Raw genomic sequence first — 24,442 nt, forward strand, 5'->3', positions numbered from 1 at the left:
TCAACAAAGACATACTCAAATAAAGAGCAGGATTTGTTGAAAACACTGTTGTCAGGATATTTTATATATATATATATATATATATATATATATATATATATATATATATATATATATATATATATATATATATATATATATATATATATATATATATATATATATATATATATATATATATATATATATATAAATCATATATACAATATAAATATAGCCATATATTTTAAAAAACATGTTTTAGCTCTAAATATGAATACTTCATTTCTCCAGCCTGAGCATACATTGGATAATGGCGGTCATTTAACCAAATTTCCAGTTTAAATGGACTCCTTAGCAGTTGCCATGATTCTGGAAGGAGTTATACAAGATAAAGATCTGCAGGGGAAAACCAGTGGGGAAAATGCAATCTGTCAACTTAGCTGCACTGCAGGTGAGGAGAACTTAAATTGGCGGTGGGCGATCATGTCTCAGCATTAAGTTGAAGGAGTGTGCAAAGTTGTTGGTAAGCTTGCAACTGTGGCTCTCCTCTGCTAGAGGGAGCAGAAAGGCAAGGAGTAGCAGAAGCAACAGCAGCAACTGGAGGGGTAAAGCTGCACAGCACACACGACGTAGGAAGGAACATGCACTTGCCGGTTGACCCTGAAAGACAGAAGCCACAGGCATTAATGAAAGCTAATACATGAATCTGAACTGAATCAGGCATTTCCCAGGCAATAGTAAGAGTTCTCCAGGGGCAAGGCCAGCCTTTTGGCTGGCTTTGCTGAGCATGCACTGCGTTGCAGGGTGTTGAGACAGGAGTGATAAATACTGCACCCATCTTTCCAAATGCCACAACATCCACAATCCACTAAACCAGAGGTAGTCAACCTTGGCTCTTTTGACTCGTGGACTTCAACTCCCAGAATTCCTGAGCCAGCTGGCTCAGGAATTCTGGGAGTTGAAGTCCACGAGTCATAAAAGAGCTAAGGTTGACTACCCCTGCGACTAAATGTAATCATCACGATTCCTAATATTACTATTTAAAGATTAAAATCTGAAATAATCCCAAAGATGTTCTACGAGCATGTTCTATGAGCATCTTGTGACCTCTTATATTAGTCCTGTGAAATTTCAGGAGTCTCACGTGAAATTTCATTTACTGAAAACTAGTGAGATTTGTCTGGGTTTGGGTTGTTTTTTTTTTGTTTTAAGTTAGAACTATTACTGTAGTTGTGAGTGATCCCACAAGTGTTCTAGAGAAATTTGATTTTCTTGATTTACCCTCTCAGCTTTCCATTTTAACTAAGAATTAACTTAAGACACAATTATTACTGTGTTAGACTGCCTTAACCAGGTGTTGCAGATCTGAAAAAGTTGCTATGTCTTCCCTTAAGGGATTTAGGGGAAATAGGTCTGCAGTTGCCCCAAAGTTTTGATTTTAAGTAGAGCTGTGAATTTTGATAACAGCAGCAGTATCAAATTTACGTTACATGTTAGAAGAACTTTGGTTACGGCAGTCTAACACAGTCATAATTGTGTCTTAAGTTAATTCTTAGTTAAAATGGAAAGCTGAGAGGGTAAATCAAGAAAATCAAATTTCTCTAGAACACTTGTGGGATCACTCAAAACTACAATAATAGTTCTAACTTAAAAGATATATATGTCAGAAAATAGATCACAAAATCCAAAAATCCATCAGCATGAATAATCAGAAAAGTCATTAGAATGTGTCCCTGAAATCTGTTGAACAAAATAAATTTAGAAAAATTTAGAAAATAGAAATTTGAAACAACCCTTCAAATGAAGTACATTTTTTTCATAGCAAAGGAGCAATAAAGGATTCTTTTTTTTAAAAAAAATAGATTTTGAAGAAGATAGTACCTAACACTAATCTCGGTATTTTGAAAAGGTCCTTCCTTGATTTAGTCAACATTGACAACTTCTTCCCTACCTCTTTTTTTTGTGGAAAGTCACTGAGAATGTGGTGATGAGTCCAGTATAGAGGCTCCTATATCTGTATTCCTGCTATTTAGCATTTGGTGCAGTCTCATTTGGGATAAAAACAACATAGAGCACTTTGGTTGATAATTTTGGTTAGAACATAGGTGGGCAAGTTGTATGTGTTTTGGTTCTGCTAGTCTACTTGGCAGCATTTGCTGTTTAGCAGCATTAACAGCATGTTATTGATTATTGTACCTTTCATATCACCTGCAAGAATTGAAAGTTGGGGTACCCTTTAAGATAGTTTTGCTCCCAACTGATTGGGTGGTTCAAGTTGGTAATTATTATTAAGAAGAACTCCAGCACTTGCTTATTCCAGTTTAAAGTTATTTGGGGCTCAGTACCCTCTGCTGCTTATATGAAATCACTGGTAAGTATGTAGTGGTTTGGGGTGAAGAGTACTTTGCCACCCCACAGTGTGCCATAAATGCTGTTGAAGCTGAAGATGTCAAGACCTGGATGAGATGAAACAAGCTCAAATTACAACCTTCCAGGACAAAGTTGTTTGGCCAACATTAGGGCATGTTGTAACACCATTCCTAGAAGTTACTTTGGATGAATAGTGTTCTTCTTTAAGAAGTTAGTTCATGACTTGGTGGTCCTCTTGAACTCAGGTTCAAGAGCAGCAGATCAAAGTTGTGCCAGGAAAATCCTTGTCCAGCTGATGCACCAATTATGATTTCCCCTAGTCCATGATACCTTAGGTACAGTGATTCCTGCCTTCAACTGGGCTACTGTAAGTAATGTACTGTATGTTAGTGTGCTTTTGACGATGACTTAGCATCTGCAGCTGTGCAGAATGGAGTAACCAGAATGCTGGAGGTCCAAGCCCATCTCTGCAAAATAGCACAAATTTTGAGATTGCTGCATAGGCTCCAAGTGAACATCTGAGTCCAATTCAAAGTGCTAGTCATCACCTTTAAAACTCACTATGGTGTAGTTCCGGGTTATATCAGGCACAGCTTTACCTGAATTGAATCTGCCACTGTGATCTGACAGACAGACAGACAGACAGACAGGTAACCTTTATTGTCATTTTTACTGTGAGCACATGGCACACATTAAAAATGAAATTTAGTTGCTTGCTCTTAAAGTGTACACATACATAACACACATTTAAAACATACTATATACAACATATGTATAGACCTACACCCTTACATATAAGTAACATATAAATATTAATCACTATCCATCTTTAATACATAATGGAAGGAGGAAGCTTTAGAGTTCACAAGGTTAATACTGTATGGAATAAAATCTGAACATCAAGAGGGGTTCTGCAAACAATTATTTACCCATCAGAAGTGCATGGTGGTTGGTCTAGTTGGCCAACCTTCTCCAGCACAGCATGCACTCCCTAGAACATGGGTGTCAAACTTGGTCATGTCACATGACGTATCGTGATGCATCGTTATTTTTTTTGCCTCTGTGGAGCTAGGGTGGGCATGGCCTATACATGATGCATCTGGCCCATGGGCTGCCAGTTGGACACCTCTGCCCTAGAATATTCTTTCTCAAGAGGTATGTTGGACCCTTTGCTCCTCAAATTCCATAAGATTGTTAACCATACGATTCCATTGGGTGTTCATCTCAAATTATGAGCATTTATTCTGGACATATAATGTTGTTTCTATCTATTTCAAGCTATTCTCCAAAGCACCTGAAGGCAAGACAAGAAGCAATGGATGGAAACTAATAAAAGAGAGAAGCAACCTAGAACTAAGGAGAAACTTCCTGACTAATTCTATAAATGGATAAACAAGTTTTAGGAATTAGCCTACCAATCTCTTGGGCCGTAGCTATAAATAACATCTTCCAGATTCATTGAAAAATAATTATAGCAACTGTTTCTAAAATATATTTTTGTAATAGAGTTTATGGCTGAAATAAGCAAAGATGAATATCCAAAATAAAATGGGTTCTATGGGACAGCTACGCTCTAAGACAGGGGTCCCCAACCCCCAGTCCATAGACCAGCAAGCCACGGCTTGCCAGCAACCAGTCCGCACAAACAAGGAAAGTCTTATCCACAGGATTCAGGCAGCACACAAAACCACACCCCCTCCGGTCCATGGAAAAAACTCTCTCCATATAACTGGTCCCTGGTGCCCAAAATGTTGGGGACCTCTGCTCTAAGACAAGGAATATTTCCAAAGTATATAGCAGCTTCTCATGACCTGGTGTTCTCCTTACATGTTGAGAGCACATTTACATGGTTTTTGGGATTCTAAAAGCTATGGTCCCGAGCATCTGACAAGCATTAGGATGAAGAACGTTGGTTCATAAGATGTTGAAGAAATAGAAAATAAAATATTCATCCATTTCAAGTTAGCAGTTTTGTTTAGACAATGCCGGGAAAAGGATGCAACAGAGGGAGGGGGGGGGGGAAGATTCTAACATCAAAAGGGTTATAATGCTTTTTCTTAGGTAAAGTTCTCAGCAGAGAAATGAAACATTCCCATGCTTTAAAAGGTTACTGCTAATTTGGGTCTATTGCCCTTCCTATGTTTCTTTTACTCTTGATGGATTTTCAGAGTGAGTGAGTCTTAACTTCAAACAGAGCCTGGGAAACCTCAATAAGCATGCAAAGCATCTGAATCAAAGTTGTGTCTTAATCTTGAAGCATAAGAGGCAGACGCTCATAGAATGACCTATCGCTTGAACATGAATTCTTGATGTGCTGGTAATAATTTTTTATATTTTCTTTGCAACATCAATCCTGAATCTTACTGTGGTTTTTTTTTTAAAAGTAATGTTCTTTATGTCCTTGACAACTGGACATGAATTTTCCTAGCCTTAAGTGAATAAATTAGGCAGTTGGTTTCATTTGACTCTTGGGACCCAAGAAGAAAATATCCAATGGTTAAGCTGTTAGTGGTAGAATTTTATCAAACATCCTTGACCTCTAAGTCTTTCAGAGGGGGGGAGTGGCTATACTAAATGCAAATGAGGAGGAGGAGGAGGCAAGAGGCAAAATCAGAAAACAAAGCATATGACTTAAGGATCTGAGTTCATATCATCAATATATTCCTATTGCCAGACAAATTTGATTAGAAGATAGAGGGAAAGTTATGGAATATGAAATCCAGCAAATTTGGAACTGGAACAGAAGACAGCACTTCTGAAAAAGTGCTTTCTTTAGTAATCTGAATTAATTGATTAATGGTTTAAGTGGCAAGAGCTACCATAGAAATTCCAGGACTGTCAGCTGTCCTCTCAGGCTGGCACATACTGGTAGTCCTCGGCTTACGGCCATAATTGAGCCCAAAATTTCTGTTGCTAAGTGAGACAATTATGTGAGTTTTGCTCCATTTTACAACTTTTCTTGCCACAGTTGTTAAATGAATCATTGCAATTATTAATCACTATTGTTGTTAGTAACACTGTTGTTAAGTGAATACAGCTTCGCAAAAGATGATCACACGATCCCTGCAATTGTCATAAATATGAGTCAGTTGCCAAGTGTCTGAATGTTGATCATGTGACCATGGGGATGCAATAACAGTCATAAGTGTAAAAAACAGTCATAAGTGACTTTTTTCAGTGCTGTTGTAACTTCAACAGTCACTAAATGAACCATTGTAAGTCGGAGACTACCCATAACATCCAAGTTGCCAGTTCATGCTCTCCTTTGAGCGGCTTTAAGTACAACAACTTCCTTTTCTTTAGCATTGCGATGGGGAAAGCTATTTCCTGGTCCCATTTTTAATATTAAACTTAATTTTAAGATTCGGACTTTAATGGATTTTACAGTGGTGTTTTATATTCTTTAAAACTTTGTCATATGTTTTATACTTTGGTTTATTGTCATAATTTCCTTTGCATCCTCAGATAAGCTAAAAGGTAAGGTTTATTTTTATTGTTTCCATTCCTTTGCTTTTATTTGTTTACATTTTTTACTATTTTGTTCTCCCTTTTACTGTTGTAAGCTGCCCAGAGTAATTCCATGGTGAGATAGGCAGTAAATAAATTTAACAAACAAGTAGTAAATATATTTAATAATCAGTAAACATAATTTCCTGTGGTTATTTATTTATTTGGAAAATTTATATTGCTGCCTAGTCGCTCATGGTGACGCAAGATGGCTTACAAGAAATATTACAGGTTACATTTCCTCTGGACAGTAATGTGAGCACAAAAGAAACATGTGAAAAAGAGAATGTCCTCCAATACATCAGGAAGGAAGTTATTACCAAAGAGGGTGAGTTATTATTCAAGGTATTTCTGTATTAGTGCTTCCCATTACAAATTATCCTGAATCTTAGCAAGGAGGCCAGCTCATCTTACTGAAGTTTCAAGGTTAGAGATTGGGACTTTTCACATTGTAGGGAAAGCACTGACTTTGAGCCAGATCAGACATAAATAATGGACATGCTAATTCAATTTATATCCCTCTTTTTTTTTCAAACTGGGTGGGAAAAAAATCTACAAAAACAGATTTTCTATGCCTACAATCTTTTTTTCATGATCAGCCTGCATAGAATTAAATGTAATATGAGTCTAATCTGTGACTGATTTTTAATACAGTTTGTGAGCTCTGACTGATTTTCAGTCTTATTCCAAAACATGCCCATTATGAAATCCATATATCTCCATACATCTACCGAGTTGCATAGAAAGGTAGGATATAAACATAAATGTTCTTTCTACTTGCATCTTGCCCTCAGGATGTAACTTTCTAACCCATCTCTGCTACCCGGAAGTTAGACCTACAGAAAAAAAAAGTCTTTACAAATTTAGAATTCTTGCAATACTTGGCCGCCCACTCTCTCCCTTGGTTTTTGCCAGATCACCAGAAGAGCCTGTTATCTTGTGTTAATAACTCAGTCAGTTACCATGGAAATCCCAGGCTGTCACAACTTCAGCATTGTGATGCTGTTGCAAGATCTAGGAGTAGGAAGCATACATGCTTATTACAAATTGAAACTCAGTTAAAATGCTACTTTCTTAGTTTAGCAATGTGAGCAGGAAACTGCACTATCTGAAGCCAAGGCCTTCTTCTGAATGCCTGTGAAGACAGCAAGTTTAAATGCAAAGGGGGGAATGACCAGAGGAAAGATAGATGCAATACAGGTAGTCCTTAACTTATGATTGTTCATTCAGCGACTCTTGAAAATTGCGATGGCACTGAACAAAGAAATTTACAACCCCTGCACAAAGTGACGGCTGCTGTTGCACCCCTGCAATAATGTGAACAAAATTTGGGTGCTTGGCAATCTGCATGTCCTAATGACCAACCACAGGGATGCTGAAGTGCCCCCCCACCTAACATCCTCCCATTCAAATGCATAGGTAAAAACCAAATGTACAGGTACAGTATAGGTGTCACCTTGCTCAATAGTAGCAACTGTGAGAGGGACCTCGGAGTCCTAGTGGGCAATCCCTTAAATAGGAGCCAGCCGTGTGCTGCAGCTGCCAAAAAAGCCAACACAGTGCTAGGTTGCATTAATAGAGGGATAGAATCAAGATCACATGAAGTGTTAATACCACTTTATAGTGCCTTGGTAAGACCACACTTGGAATACTGCATCCGGTTTTGGTCACCACAATGTAAAAAAGATGTTGAGACTCTAGAAAGAATACAGAGAAGAGCCACAAAGATGATTAGGGGACTGGAGGCTAAAACATATAAAGAACGGTTGCTGGAATTGGGTACAGTATGTCTAGTTTAATGAAGGACGAGGGGTCATATGATAGCAGTGTTCCAATATCTCAGGGGTTGCCACAAAAAAGAGAGAGTCAAGCTATTTTCCAAAGCACCTGAAGGCAAGACAAGAAGCAATGGATGGAAAATAACCAAAGAGAGAAGCAACCTAGAACTAAGGAGAAACTTCCTGACAGTTAGAACAATTAATCAGTGGAACAACCTGCCTCCAGAAGCTGTGAATGCTCCAACAATGGAACTTTTAAGAAGAAACTGGACACCCATTTGTCTGAAATGGTATAGAGTTTCCTGCCTGAGCAGGGGGTGGAACTAGAAGACCTCCAAGGTCCCTTCCAACTCTATTATTATTATTATTGTTATTATTATTATTATTATTATTATTATTATTATTATTATTATTATTAATAATAATAATAATAATAATAATAATAATAATAATAATAATTGGGTTCCATACCATCCTCCCCAACACCCTCATTATGGCTCAGTCACTTACCTTTTCCATAGATCTCCTTTGGGAAGCAGCCAATTTGCCATGTGGTCTCCCTACATTGAGACTATGTGGCACTGTCCCAGAAGTGGAACCATTTTGGGACTGGCTGCAATGAATTCTGGCTGCTTTGAAATGGCACCTGCTTCTGGAACAGCGCTATGTTGCCTTTGTACTATATAATCAATCTGGAATTCACAAACTCCCTAAACAAGAACTGGGGTTATTAGGTGAGGCAATCATATCTGTGCCTTGCTTGACTATCACATTTTGCATGCTCCATTACAGTTGTTAGTTGAGGACTATCTGCATAACAAGGACTTTCAGGTTTACAACAAGCTGCTTTATGCCTAATCATTCCTTTAATTTGCCTACATTAGAGTTGTCTACATCAGCCTCTTCCATCCAGCATTCTTCAGAAGCACTGGGAACGCTGACTCTCACAATATTCAGCTACCATCTTCTGGCTATTCCAGCTGTGTATTCTAAAAATCACAGATTCAATACTTCCAGAGGAAAATGACTGGGGAAGACTGGTTTTCATTAACCTTCCTTAATTCCTGTCTCTAGATACATCACAACACAATTCTTATGGTTAAAGAACATCTTTCAAAACTGGCATGAAGTTCACTGAAATGCCAAGAAAAGGAGCTTCTCAGTTAATTGCTCTCAGAGGGTTACTAAGTATGCAGTGAGATTTAATACAACAAGACATACTGTATAACAAAGTGATATAATAGCTACATATGCTAACTGATTCCCCTACAAAATTAATACAGTCCCTTAGGTAGCAAAAAATGCTAATGCTACAGTTGTGGTTCTACAGGTACCCTGTGCTACCTTCTGTTACTTTTGCCAAACTACAATTCCTGCAATCCCAGCCAACATGGCCAATGATACAAGGTGCAGAGAATTTTATTCAGACATATTTGAGGGATCACAGATTTCCCATCATTGCTGAATTTCTTATTTTCAAGAAGAGAAAAAAAAACCTGCAGCTAAGTGACAAAAGTCTCTGTTTTAAATGCAGCAGGTTCTAGGAACTTTTCTCAATGTATGACAATGTCTACTATATTTCTTGCCATTCTGCATATAACTCCTGGGGTTTTTAAAATGGACACCTGAACTCAATGCCTGTCGGATAAAAAGGGCTGTGCTAATATTACTCCGGGACAGCTGGACTAATTTCAGTAATAACACAACATCTAAATAAGATTAAATTGCATATCCTTTCAATTTACACTGTGAGATGACATCCTGTAGCATCTCAGAGAAAGCCAGTTAGGTAATGTGAATTTAATAGATTTTAATTATTTGTATAGCAAAGAACTTTAGTAAGATTGTGCACTGTACAAAGAAAAGCAAATCAAGTTTTTGAACCCCAATAAACCCCAATCTTTTATTTTTTAATTGAAATATTTGGCAATATTTTCCACAACAGGGAAGTAAACATTTATCTTCATTATTTTTATATTTGTTTTTACAATGCTCTGAAGAATGCAAGGAGCCAATGAACTATTGCTCTTTGTCAAATTATGGAAAAGCCACAGGATCCAGAATCTTCAATTTATCATTTTAATCTTTTAAACTTTTGTTTATGACAAAATTATATTAGTGTATATTTTTAATCTGAACCATGTATCCTCATTCGGATTGCTGTATTGTCACAACCCATTGATTTACAAACTACCCAACTGTATTTTACATGGGTGCATTGTACAAACCTCTCTTAGGATTTCAGTCTATACACACAACTTTGCTCAGTGGAAATTATTTCTAACTAAACATGCACAGGACTGCATTGCATATGGCGATTCTATTTTTTAAAAAAAATCTTGGTTATTATAGGCAGATGCAACTATTGCTTCTCAGTCAGAACCACACATCCAAATAAAATGCATATTTCCTACAACCAATAATGAAATATTGCCTTGAACTTCTGTTTTGGTACATTTTTCATAAAAACATTTCTCTCAATATCTGGCAATATTTCCAATCAGGATAAAATAAAGCAAGCTTTTATCCACCCTAGGAATGTAAGGCCTGACATTACCTATGGCTTGTTTAAAATGTTGAAATGAATAATTACTTCTTGAGTCCTTGTACGTTGATTAAGAATGAAATCTGATGCCTCTTTACTGAGGAAAAAGCCCTGCAGAATTCTAGGACTCACTTCTAAAAATGACCAATAATATATACAAAACTTCAGGTTTTGCAACTCATGTTCTCCATTTTTCAGATTTCATATAACTTTTGGGTCACTTTCAATCTCAGGAAGATCCCTTACCCCCAAACAAATGAACAAGGTAACAGAAATATTAGGATTAGATCATTCATCTTAATATGAGTAAAATTAGACTATACAGTATATATTTCCTGGTTTCTTTGTGATACAGTACATAGAGGTTTTGCAGCAGATACTTAATGATTTCTCAGTAGATGGCAAGTCAATTTGTAAAAGGTTATTTGAAGGGCAAAGCATCTAAAGCCCCTTGGCTTATACGTATCCGTTTTATGATTCTAGACACAAATGTGAAAGAAATCATCCTTGAATGGGAATGTTGGGAATGTTGCCAGCAATCCTGCAAAAACAATGTATTCTGGGAATGTATACTCTCTAAGCCTTTTATGTCTTACTAGATTTATTACATTTCTTTCTTGTATTTTTTTTCCACAACACTTAAAAGATTCATATTGCACACATGGATTTGCTTCCTTGTATTTTCCCTGCATCAAACAACCCTTTGGGTAGTTGGACACAGAGGGAATCCAAATTCACCTTGTAGACTTCTATGGCTGAATTAGAATCTTGGGCTCTGTAAACCACCCTCATAATTATCTTGCCTTGGTTGCTCCCAGAAATTATCTGTAGCTAAGAAGAACTTTAAAAAAGGCTTTGAAATTTTATCATCTAGAACAGGGGTAGTCAACCTTGGCTCTTTTAGGACTCGTGGACTTCAACTCCCAGAATTCCTGAGCCAGCAGGATTCTGGGAGTTGAAGTCCACGAGTCCTAAAAGAGCCAAGGTTGACTACCCCTGATTCTAGAATTATTTCAGGAATCCCCCCCCACAAATATCCAACGCAAGTAGGTAATAGAGAGAAAAAAACTACCTTGGATTTCAAGGGAGCTACTCTATATGAATAGTTGTATAAATTTAAAGGTAAATAAGCAATGTGGTAAAAGGAAGAGGAAAGGTTCCACATGGATATTTTGCAATGCTTAACAATGTAGATGTAGATGACTAGAAGCTACTTGGTTTTGCCATATGGAAAATTTGTTATGTAATGCATATAATTGGACACTGTGATATTTGACCAGAGCTTATGACTGAATAATTAAGATCAATGTTGCTGTTCCTATGTGTAAAGTAAAAAGTATGAAAGCATGATACAATTGTGTGAAAGTAAAGATAGGAACCCTCTGTCTGGATCAACACAGATAGGCAGTGTAGTGAAAAAGGGCACCAATGTGCCCTTGGATATCTTACATCAGCATTGTTAGCTATTCACATCCACTTTAGCAATATTTCAGACAACATTTCCCATGTAATAGCTAACTTGTAAGAGACCCAGAATATGCTTTCAAATATGAATACCAGACCCAAATTTGACTGCCTCTGGCTTAACTAATCAGAGATTGCAGCAGTCTGAATAATTTTCTCAATGTGATGTCTTCCAGATCTCTTCAATTTTACAACTACAGCACCATCTTGGGAATGCCTAGTCTGCAAGGTCCCATGGACCGACTATCCCATCAGTCAATTCCCTACTTAACCCCTGACAGTTTGTAAACTCTTCAAATGATTAGGTACTATTAAATAACATGATTTACCACAAAGCAGGTTACACATGGTCACAAAAGTACAGAGGATGAAGCAGGACATAAAGTTATTGAGATAATGAATCCAAGCCAAGATGGAGATTATGAAGGTTAAAGTATTAAAATTACATGGCTGATCTACTGAGAACTAGTAGTTATTGACTGCTTATCTGGAAATTCTTCAGACAAGCTGCCTGTTGAAGTCTAATTTAGTTCCTCTTCTATCCACAGCATAAACTTTTGGGAACAAAGAGATAAAGGCTTATTGTCTAAGAAAAGCCAAACTTGCACTTCAGTTTATATGTACTTAAACACCAGAAGAAACAAACATCTCCCATAGCTCTATACAAATTATTATTCTGTCTTTATCAAGAACATCTCTATTTTTTAACTTTGGAAACATTGATCAAGAAATATTTGTATTACCTGTAATTACCTAAACCAAAAGATAATGGCCATCTAACTGATGATTTTAAAGAAATAATTCAACAATTATATTCTCCATAACAAAATAATTTTACTTCACGAATCACTAAAGGATATGTATATGTATGTAGGTATATACACATACACATCCCTCCTACTTTTTTCTTGTGGACAAAAACAGCCTTACCTTTCTGAATAAGTTTGGTTCTTTGCAATAGCTTGTCATCTGTTTAAAAAGATACAATTTTAAAGCATTAATCAAGAATGTTCCTATTTAAAGTGCAACACAGCGTTGAATACTGTTTGAAAAACTGTCTTCATTCGGACAACTTAGAAGAGCAGGCAATTTCTATCTAATGAGTTTTATAGTACGTACCATTTAAATTCTAAATGGTTTCGTTTCTTAACAATTTAAATCAGATATCAGCTTAAGGCAGAAAAAACCTAGCTATTACTGACCCCTACTGATATGATGTTACTTTGCAGGAGGGTAGATGGATAAAAAATATAGACCCATAAAACATTAAATACATTAACTTTTCTTGGTATTATCTCATTAGGCACATTTTTTCCATTTTTAAAATACGTTTAATTTAAACATGTGGGTATTGAGAAGAACAAAATACTCTGCACCTAATAAAATAAGTTCTACTTTCTAAATATCAGAAAGCAAAGATTAGAACCAGACTAGCCAAAGGCAAAACTGGCTGAGAAATCCAAGTTTAGAATTCCAAAAAGCTGAATGGTGCTGAGTCTGAGAACACTAAATAAAAGTCCCATAGAATATATACTCGGCATCTCTTTTTCCTCTCTTTCCAAATGACATGTATAAAATAACAAGACATAGTAACATGCCAGAATTTCTCTAGTTTTACAAGGAAAAGTCAATGAAATAAATTTAGTATACTAACATAGAAATGTTACACAAATCATATTCAATCATGGAAAGAAGGCTGTAGTTCCTCCAGGTGTTGCAAATTAATATCTTTCACAACTGCCCATGCCGGCTGGGACCACTGAATGCTACAGTATTAACAACTATTGGAGGGACATGTATTTTCCACCCTTCCACTGGAAAGTATAGATACTACTGTCTTTAATGGCAGCTATCTAATGTGTATTCATAACATTAAACAATCAAAATAAGAGTAAATTTTTTTGGGGGAGAAACATGGTAGATTTTTTTCATAAAGAAGCTATTTGCTGTTTCACTATTTTAAAGCTGCTAAGGATTTTCCATAATCACTATGAGATGAACTGTTTTGTATTTTCTGTAATATTTGATCCTAGACAATTTTTGGCTGGACTGACCAGATTTATATTAAACATAGTTGTTCTGTTGGGCAGGAGGCAGGGTATAGAATAATTTTAAAATAAAATGTAAGAATGTACAGAATAATCTGAAGAAATTCATAATCACACTGCTTCTAACTGTCCCCAGATGATAAGACCTACCAATGTGTTATTGGAGTCCTTCAGTTTGGACTTGTAGAGCATCCATTGGTAACGCAACTCCTCTAGTTCATCCCAGTTCTGGCCAGCTGGTTGAAGATGAAGAAGTTCTTCAAAATGATATTGACCTTCAGGGATTCTAAGCTGAAGCTCCTAGAGGGAAAAGAGGTATCAACTTGAAAAACTTGATAGAGGGAATGAATAGAGCTCTGCCAACTTTGAAAATGATATATGTACTTATGGATAGTGTCAGACGTGCCACAAACTTAAACCTCTAATTAGAAAATAATTCTTGGCTCTATTTGCTGAGAAAGGTATATTTTTATTAGAGATCAAGTTTATTGCAGTAATGCATAGCCAGAACTGAGATTTATGTGCCAAAATAGCTATGTTATACTTTCCCCTCCTTAAGTTTCATTTCCTACACCAAGGGTACCAATTAAATTCTTGCAAGCTGTTTTCTTAATAGTTCAGTTGTGCTCTAGTATGCCACTCCCTCCTTCTTCCAGCTGGGTGACCTTGAAGCAGCTTCTCCACGGTACAGCACCTACTTTCAATTTCCCAAGCATGCCCCCCTTTGTCCCCCTTCTCCATAGTTCATGGCAGACCCTCACTGCATATCAGTGAAGTGTAAGCAAGCATAAAGTGGCAGCTGACAGATAGCTTCCAGTAGGGATTTCAGAAGTATTTTCAAACAGAAAAAAATTGTAACAGGATTATCAATTTCACAAATATGTTAAAGCATAAACATATAATACAATGTCATTCCCTGGCTTGGTACTTCATGATTAGTATTTATCAGACTTTCAATTACCTTAAAATATAGACTTTGAGGTACTCTTGGATCTGTATTGATCAGGGGATGAGATCTATGAATGAGTCATGTCCACTTTATGTTGTTCACAAGCTATGCCATTTTGGGGAAGGAAAATTCGGATCACAGATGCATTGGTCTATTTGGATTATAATTATGTGTTTGCCTATAGCCACAATTTGTTTTTCTCCCCAACAATGCATTTTATTGCCATCAATTCACCCATCAATAGATACATATAAACAAAATTTACAACTATTCAAAGGATCCAATAAAAATCTAAGAATGAAAAAAAGACCAGAATACATTAGCACTAGCAGCCAACACCCAAATAAACAAGGATTAATCCCAGACAAACAATCAAGCAGAAAATAATTCTAATCAAGCAACTACCAAGGAGAAAATCACACTCCCACCAACGCAAGCAGAACAAGGGGATATAAACAAAGAGCAAACCCAACACTCACTCACACTGATGATGATAACCATTTGATAATGAAACATCTGCAAGCAAACAGCCGAGCTCAGACAGCAACAAAGACTCCAACAAATAGACCTTTTCACACAATTCTTGGAATCACCTTATTGTCTCCAATTTGTTTCTAGGAAATTTGAAAGTATTGTTTTGATCTTTAAAGTCTTAAATCAGAGATGGGGAACTTGTTTTTCTGATTGTCACTAAACTGTACTATAGTAACTCTACTTATATGACTGGAACTTAAAGCTCAGGACCAATTGGCTTCAAGATCTCCTCTCCTCCCCCCCCCCCAACCTACACTGAGGTTTGGAAGTTTCACTAATCAGAGTTTCTAAGGAGGCTACTGAAATTTGCTTGCAGAAGAGCCTAAGTTCAGTTTTGGCATCTTTAAGAAGAGACAGAAAAAGCTCCTGTACAGAACTCTGAAAATATACTTGTAACTAGTCCAGTAGTCAAAACTGAATTCATAAACACATTTAACAACATGGTACCAAAATGCAAGGTTAATCTGGAATGCTGGAGTTGAACAAACCTTTAGCTTGCTATATCTTGCCTTGACCTCTTCACTGTTCGATGGATTCAAGGCAAGAATTTTGGATAGCTTGTTGTTTTCTCTTTGCAACCATTGTTCAAAGTTCTTAATAAGTTGGAGTTCATTGGTATCTTCCCCCTTAGCCATTTTCCTCTGAATTATAGAAAACAAAGAAAAAGACATAATGTAAATGCAAACAAGAAAATAAAACATCTCTTTCATATACACATAAAGTTTCTGAAAGTAAATGGTTTTGTTAGAGTGCACAAGAGAAAGGAATTATTTCACACTGATTGTTAGATTGAATTAGGGGAGAAATGACAGATTTTTCTGAAAGATTTAAAGTACCATCCTAGGATATATACAAACTTGCATTGCTAAATAACTCTTATTAAATAATTTGCTATAGTTACTTTTGAGACTGCAAAATGTAAACCAGGGGTAAGGAACCTGTGGCATGCAAGATGTAATAATAATAGTGAAGCACTACATTGAAGAGTTTGTGGGGCTACTTTGATTTGGTTGTGGGACTTTTGTGCTGTGAGGAAGATGAGAGTTATGTCAGAGGTTCAACTTATATTGGACAGGTCTCATCACAACGAGCTGGATAAAGACTGTCTCTCCCATAAACAATCTGGTGAGATGTAATTTACAGAAGCCCATACTGGATAGCTTGTCACCTGGGTCAACAAGGACCATGCTGGCTGTTAAGAGTTCCTGCATGTCTGATGACAAATGGGTTATAGGACTCAGGATTGTTGACTGAGCAACCAGGACCAGCAGCCGCAGAACTACTGGAAGAAAAGCTGTTTATCCATTGCAAATACGCAAAGATTGAAAACAAAGAACTAACAATGTGTTATTACAAATAAAGTCCAATGAGAAGAGGCTATCTGGAAAAAAAACCCCTACCAGTTTTGTAATGATAAGACAGATTATACTTTGATAAATAAATCCCAAAGTATCGCCTTCTCAGGATATTTTGACAAAGAACTCATCCACTCCTGTTACTATTCAGGAAGTTGGCAAAATGTATTTCATATGACCTTTGGAAATACTACCAATCAGTGGTGGGATTCATCCGGTTCGCACCACTTTGGCAGAACCGGTAGCTAATTTTTTGTTGCCCAGGCCCAGAATGGACTTCCGGAAGCAGCATCCACACAGAGAACCGGTTGTTCACATATTTGAATCCCACCACTGCTACCAACTAAAAAAACTGCTGCAGTTTTGAAGTTTTTCTGTGGTGGTTAGAAATAATTATATTAGTAGTACAAAATATTTATTTTTTAGGCCCTGTGCTTTTATTACTGAATGTGTGGTAGAAATGTGGATAAAGGAAAGAAATTGTTCTATTCAAACAAGGCATTAACCAGTTCAACTAGGATACACTAACTAACACCTTAAATAGCTCTCATTACCAATATGGGAAGGTCATTCCAATTAAAGCTTTATATAATAAAGATGCAGGTAGTCCTCCACATACGACCACAATTGAGCCCAAAATTTCTGTTGCTAAGCGAGACATTTGTCAAGTGAATTTTGCCCCATTTTAAGACCTTTCTTGCTGCAGTTGTTAAATGAATCACTGCAGTTGTTAAATTAGTAAAATGGTTGTTAAGTGAATCTGGTTTCCCCATTGACTTTGCTTGTCAGAAGTCGCAATAGGGGATCACATGACCCCGGGACATTGCAACCGTCATAAATATGAACCAGTTGCCAAGCATCTGCCAGGGGACCATGGCGATGCTGCAATGGTGTAAAAAACAGTCATAAATCACTTTTTCCAGTGCCATTGTAACTTTGAACGGTCATTAAATGAACTGTTGTAAGTTAAGGACTACCTGTATTTCATTAATTAGCCTATCAGGTTTTCTCACCCGTAAGTGCTCAGAAGCAGCCACCTTTTCCATTCGCCTGCTGTCTATACAAGTTATCTTCTTACTCAGATCAACTGCTGTCCTATTTTGAATGAAAGAGACTAAAATTAGCAACAGAGCAATCAAAGAGGGGAGGATTCCTAATGTAGTATGGACAACATTTGTAAATATACTGACTCTGTGCTTTGCTTCACGTATATCACTAAGCCAGGATTTTTAACTATGGTTTACTGAACAATTCAGAGTGGTCTCACAAAACAGTAAGCTATAAAGGGAGGGATCATTTAAGACATGGCTATCCAACCTTTTGACTTGTCTGAGCCACACTGAATGAAGAGGAATTGTCTTGTGCCACATATAAAATATATAATTTAGTTCATAGATTTAAAATAACAAACTCCCTTTATTTTTAATTTTTTTATGATAACTTATGGGGCCGCATTACAAGTTGTCTAGGAACACATGTGGCCCACGGGCTGCGGGTTGAACACACCTGATTTAGGATAAGCCAAAAAAGAAACAAACCATTAACAAAAGATTATGATCAGATTGTATTTCAACAACATGAGAACACAAATCAAAAGATTTCACAACTTAAGTGTATAGCATAATATGCTTATATGTATCTGCCTTTCAGATAAGTCACTCATGCTCTGATCAGCTCATGGTCTCATTACTACAATACATTCCACACAGGACTGCCCTCAAAGATCACCTGATGTTTCAGCTGATCCAGAAAGCAGCAGCATAGGCAATGATGGACATGCTTTGGTAGGTTCATGTAACACTGTGCTCTGTGACTTGCATTGTTTTTGGTTTACTTGAAGACATTGGTTATTACTTAAGCCGAGGCACGGAATGGAAATAATCATGCTAAGAGATGAGCCCTATTGGGATCTGAATAGGGATAATGCATGTGCTTTGAGCCTGTCAAATATTTCTGCAGCTTTCAGTACCATCAATTGTGGTATCTTTCTGGAGCATCTTCAAGGGTTGGGGACTGGGGACACTTTTTTACAGTGATTCTGGGTGGCTGTTCCCTTGTGGGGAACCAAAGGGATCGGTCCTTTCCACACTATTGTTCAGTATCTCCAAGAAATCACTGGGTGAGGTTATCTATCCGTTCAAGTGATGACACTCATCTTTACCCAGTCTGTACTGTCCTGCGGTCTGGAGGTTCTGAAGTTCTGGATGGGACAGAACAAGCTTAAACTGAATCCTAGCAAGACAGAGTTTGTTCATCAGGATGCTCAGATGGCTCCAGTGGTGACTCTTGATGGGAAAGTACTAATTCTGAAGGAGCAGGCCCATGACTTAGGCAACCTTCTCAGTAACATTAGATCAGCAGTGGGTGCTTTCTTTAGCTTCATCTGGAATGCTGGTTGTGACCATACCAAGTATGAGGAAATCTGGCTGCAGTGACTCCTGTCCTCATCCCCAGTTAAGACTATTGCAATAGCTCTAAATACCATTATTTAGTTACTATTTGGAAGTTTCAGTTAATCACAATTGCAATGGCCTGTGCATTATCTGATATTTATTGGGCAAAGCATATTATACCCATGGTATGGGCCTGCACTGACTCCCTATAGATGTCCAGGTGCAATTTAATATACTGGTGTTCTAATTTATAAAGTTGTTTATGGCTTGGAACCAAGTTATTTTCAGGATGGTATTACCCACTAAAACTGGCCTAGCGTATTGGTTCTTATTGGGAAAAGCAACTGATGATGCCCCATGTTGGGAGGTGTGGGGGAACGAGCCACAAAGGAGCTCCTTTTTGGTAGCAATGCCAGTCCTCTGGAATGGGCTCCCTCGGCATATTAGATTAGACCTGACCTTAGCTGCCTTCCCCAAGCAGTTGAAAACAAAGCTCTTTGGGGAATATTTGGGGCTTGATCCTCTTCATTTCTACTGGTTTGGAGGTTTTGAACTTTTTGATTTTTGTTTGATGTGTTTTCTGTTCATGGATTTTAGTAATTCTGATATTTCAATGTTTGTACTCTTAACACTGCTCAAGAGTCTAGTGGGAGTGCAGCAGGATAGAAATGTAATAAATAAATAATAAACAACCTTCTAAATTGTAGCCTGTATTTAGTACAGCCACAATCTGGAAAACAGCTGCACGTACCTTTTAAATATTAAACAAGAAGAAAATGACATTATAGTCATTGCTATTCTTGATGGATATCCCCCATCCCCCTACTTTTGCTTTTTCTTTTCACCAACCAGCTACCTTTCAGCACAAAAAAGCCCTGAAACAAAAGTGCAAAAACCTCTTACCTTGACATTAGGTTTTCAAGAAACTTGAATGAGTCCTTCAACTTCTTTACTTCAGCCTGGATAGTCACAGCTCCCTCTGGAGAAGTGTCTTTTATAACCAAATGCCCATGGGCTTCAATGAGATGTAACTGGATCTCTCTACCTGGAAATTCAGTTTGCAATCTCTAAAAGGCACAAGATACAAACACATCAATGTACACATTGCAGTTCACAATTGAACTGAGCTTGGTGGCTTTCAAATGCAGGTGTTTCTTTACCAAACTAGGTAATGATCAGTGCACTGATGATGTTACTTAGCTTGGTAATGATACATCTGCAAGAAAACCACCAAGCTCAGAGAGCACCATGAAATCCATATCAATGTACATGATACATGAGAATGAATACTTAAGATCATTATTATATTTGCATATTTAGCTCTGAGTCAATTTAAATTTTGTTAACATTTATAATGTTTGTTTCATTAATATAAATGAAAGGCAAAGTGCATATCTGGAGTAGGATTTTTGTCATTTACTATGAAAAGCTGTCAAATATTATTAATGGAATCTTATGTATCGACAACATTATTATAAATGAATATCTAAAATCTCTAAGAATAACAGAAGTACTCTTCTTAATCAGACCAATGTCTCCTTTAAACTAGCAATGGGGAATGAACAACTTTAAGTCCACAAGTGGCTTTTGGCCTAAGTTCCAAAAATCTTGGAAGTATCACTTCATGCTTCTAATAAGAGTAATTTGTTTGTACCTTGGCAGCCTGCTAGAATATACAATTTTGACAGATCATCATATCCCTCATAGATAAACAGTTTAACATTTTGTTTCCCTTGGTGATATCAGATGTGCTGTCAAGAAGTCAACCAGCAAGAAATGAAAGGTAATGTACTTCAAACAATATGGCTTCTTAGCAATGATATTCAGGAACGTATTGTTTCTAAATCTGGAGATTCCATTTTTATACTGTTGTGTGAACTACATATTAATTCAAGTTCCATAATACAGACACATATCAATTTCTCTTGTTTTTAGTGTTCATATGGCCCTTAAAAACAGTGTAGTTCAAAATAAATAGTACTTTCTAAAAATAATATATGGCACCTTGCAAATATTTTGCTGATTCCTAAACTGTAGGTGAAATGTAAACCTCAGTTGAATCCTCATATTTCTACCCATTGGAAAGCTAGTCTAATAACCTCACAAGAGAAGAAAGGTTCTTTACCTCCAAGTCCAAAATTGCATTGTGAGTTGTAGCATCACAGTAATATTCCAGTTTCTGTTTGGTCACGGTAAGCCACTGTTGGAGATCTGATAATTTGTCATTAAAAGCCCAGTGTTTCTGAATATGTTGCTTATTTTGTGCAATCATGATCTGCAAAGAACCACAGGAAGACCCGTCATCATTTATAAGGGAACTCATTGGATTTCTTTCTTTGGATCAAAAAATATGTAGAACCTTTTCTTGCAGTTTCCAAAATACACCTTATGTGTCCCTAAAATGAACATACCAAGATGAAGACAGGATCTTACCAGTGGCTTACAGCATCTTCCAGAATCATTCAGCCAGAGTTGTGTTGATATTAATGAGGACTGTTTTTTTTTATCATCTCAACAACTCTAGAGGATGCTATAAGTCAGGGGTGTCAAAATCGCAACGTCACGTGACGTGTTGCGATGTATCGCAATTTTTTTTTCCATTGCTGGCAATGGGGTGGGCGTGATTTTGGCATGATGCATCTGGCCCATGACGCAGTTTGACACCCCTGCTATAAGTTATCAAAAGCAAAATACAGGTAGTCCTTGTTTACTCATCACTCATTCAGCGATCGTTCAAAGTTGTGATGGCACTGAAGAAAAAGACTTGTGGTATGTTTGGTGGCTGACGCTGTGGCTATTGCAGCATCCCTGTCATGTGATTATTATTTTGGGCACTTGGCAATCAGGGCGCATTTACAATGGTTACAGGGTCCAGGGTCACGTGGTTGTTATTTATTACCATCACAGCCAGCTTCTGATTAGCAGTGTTAATGAGGAAGCCAGCTGGAAGGTGCAAGTTGTGGTTATGTGACATCACATTTAACAACTGTGGGTGATTTGCTAATGATCACAGCTGGAACTACTGTCATAAGTCAAGCACTGATATGTAATTTTTCACTTTACCAACCACATCACTTAGCAAGAGTGCTAGTTCCATTTGAGGGCAGTAAGTGAGGGCAATCTCTAATTGAAGGCTGCAGTGTTTCCTTAGGAGCAAATTCTGTTGAACCTAATGCAACTTCCACCAAAGTAGGCATGCATGAAACCATACTGCACATTTTATGACTTCCAGATTCATACTCTATCTTCATTTTATTAATTGTTTTCTTACCAAGAAAAAGAATTTCTTAAAAATAAAAAAAAAACCTGAAGTAGTTTGTTAAAGTGAATGACTATTTAACACAATTTTACCTTCACTAGCAAAAACATCTAGAGTTGCAGATCTGAATATGGCCACATAGTGGTGCTCCACAAGTAAAAATGCCTTATGCATCCCTTTCTAATGAAGTATTAGGCAGCCAAGGAAATACTGTACTTCTAATAATATTATTATTTAATTTTTATTGTTTCTACATTCATTGTTTTAATTACTCAGAACCAAATAACTCCAGTTGTCATTCTTTGCTTTACACTTTTATCAAAAGGCAACTTGCCTTGGTAAAAGCAGCTTGATTTACTCATCATTTGAAATTCTTAGATCACATAGCATCAGCTTCCATCACTAAACTTCCATCACTTAATAACTTTCTGGAAATGGGCTGATATTGATAAAATTACATACTCCAAGCATTGCTCTATCATTCAAAAGAGCAATCATTTCACATAGCAAATGTTACATAACATGTAATAAACATAAATGTACAACATAGGTTCCTATTTCTTCCCAATATTGCATTGTTCCCTTCTGAATTATAATGGAAAAATGCCAATACAAGATGCATCACTAGTATTATTAATCCAGCTGCCCAGATTCACTATATTGTGTGATGGGTGGCATACAATTTAATACACTAAATCAATTAATCAATCAAATCAATATTATTTCCCCCATTTTACACCAACAATCTGATCTCTTGGATAATGGGGTCCTGGACTAGGCCTCACGATTCATCTCTATTTGGAACATGTCTGAAAAATCACTAAAATAAGACCTAGAGGCAACATCTCCATAAAGGTAACATCTCCATGATGATTGGTGGGAAGGCAAGGGCCTGTAGAGATGGACCATTTTACTTACTTGTGTTTACCAAAGAACAGAACTGTTATTATTATCATGAATTTTGGGATGTTACCCCACATTTTCTTCTGCTTGTTTGGAATCCCAAGAGGAGTAGAAACCCTGTCATAAGGGGTCCATTATGAGCCATAAGAAAAGATGCAGGTTGTATGGACTGATGAACATGTGTTTCTGCTTGGCTCTCATCTAAGAAGCATGAGAAGTACTTGCTGCACCAGTGCAACAACTGCTGCATTGGATGGAAAGCGAAACATCTTCAAGGAAAAACAAAGAAAGTCCAGTTGCTTTTTGAAAAAGCACCTTTGAGACAACCATGACCTGGATGACTGAGAATGAGACACGCACCAGGGCAAAATCATGCAGTTTAAGAAAAAATTAGGAAAAAACTCCTCCAAGTTAAGTTCAGTTCCTGGTGGCTTCTTGGGCCCATGTATGTAGTCATCTTAGCAACAGTAAGTGATTTCTCACTGTCTTTCTTGGTATCTCTGGGGTTCCCTTAATGTCTCCCATTTAAGTACTATTAACAAGGCCTGACTCTGCTTAGCTTCTGAGCCCAGAAAAGATTAGCTGAGTGCTGCCATCTTTTGAGACTCCTTCGCCAAAATGAGTTACCTCCAATGATCTCTTAAGTATTTGATAGTCAGAAAAACACTGTTTTATTTTATGCATCTGTGCTGGGTCTGACTGAACAAGTTTCTCTATTTCTTCCATTTGGACTGCACATTCATCCAGGTGTCCTTGGACGGTCTGTAGAAGAAAATTACATTTTGAATAAATTGCCATGCAGGATGCTGTTCAAGGAATCATTGCATACTTGAAAACGTCTTAAAAGAACACAAGAACCTGGTTGAAAATGCACATTATTGTATCTCAAAGGGATAGAGTCAGCAGGATAATCTACAAGTAACAGTTAGTTCTAATCCTGCTAATCTATATCCTTAACTGGAGCTGCAGAAAAATGAATCATCTACCACCTACTTTCAAAGCATATACTCTGCAACATAAACCACTGGAATAATAATAATAATAATAATAATAATAATAATAATAATAATAATAATAATAGTAGTAGTAGTAGTAGTAGTAGTAGTAGTAGTAGTAGTAGTAGTAGTAGTAGTAAAGTTAGAAGGGACCTTGGAGGGGGAGACTTCCGGTGGCAGGCGATTTCGCTGGTCGCAGCTGTTTGCTGCCTCCCGCCTGTTTTGCGTAAAAGCCGGTTTGACAGCTAGCATCTGCTGTCAAACGGCTTGATACCTTTCCCCTGGGCATAAGGGGATCGGTGAGCTGCCCGGGGTAGGAGTTGAGTTCCCGAGTCGTCCTATATGGACGATGTAGGTGAG

The 24,442-nt window shown here is 37.2% G+C and overlaps 1 protein-coding gene across 1 annotated transcript in view; it reads right to left on the minus strand.

Annotated features, from left to right (window-relative positions):
• Positions 1-206: 206 nt before the first annotated feature.
• SYNE3 (spectrin repeat containing nuclear envelope family member 3) overlaps positions 207-24,442 on the minus strand; it is a 50,370-nt gene continuing 26,134 nt past the window's right edge. Inside the window, exons 8-15 of the mRNA XM_015819070.1 lie at positions 23,715-23,849; positions 21,051-21,200; positions 19,829-19,992; positions 17,546-17,627; positions 15,666-15,818; positions 13,845-13,994; positions 12,577-12,615; positions 207-642 (exon numbers count right to left, since the gene is read on the minus strand). Coding sequence (XP_015674556.1) covers positions 445-642; positions 12,577-12,615; positions 13,845-13,994; positions 15,666-15,818; positions 17,546-17,627; positions 19,829-19,992; positions 21,051-21,200; positions 23,715-23,849 — 1,071 coding nt within the window. The 3' untranslated portion in view covers positions 207-444. The remainder of the gene's footprint in view (positions 643-12,576; positions 12,616-13,844; positions 13,995-15,665; positions 15,819-17,545; positions 17,628-19,828; positions 19,993-21,050; positions 21,201-23,714; positions 23,850-24,442) is intronic.

This window comes from Protobothrops mucrosquamatus, unplaced genomic scaffold, assembly GCF_001527695.2.
Source record: "Protobothrops mucrosquamatus isolate PMUCROS unplaced genomic scaffold, P.Mucros_1.0 scaffold856, whole genome shotgun sequence".
NCBI classification, from domain to species: domain Eukaryota; kingdom Metazoa; phylum Chordata; class Lepidosauria; order Squamata; family Viperidae; genus Protobothrops; species Protobothrops mucrosquamatus.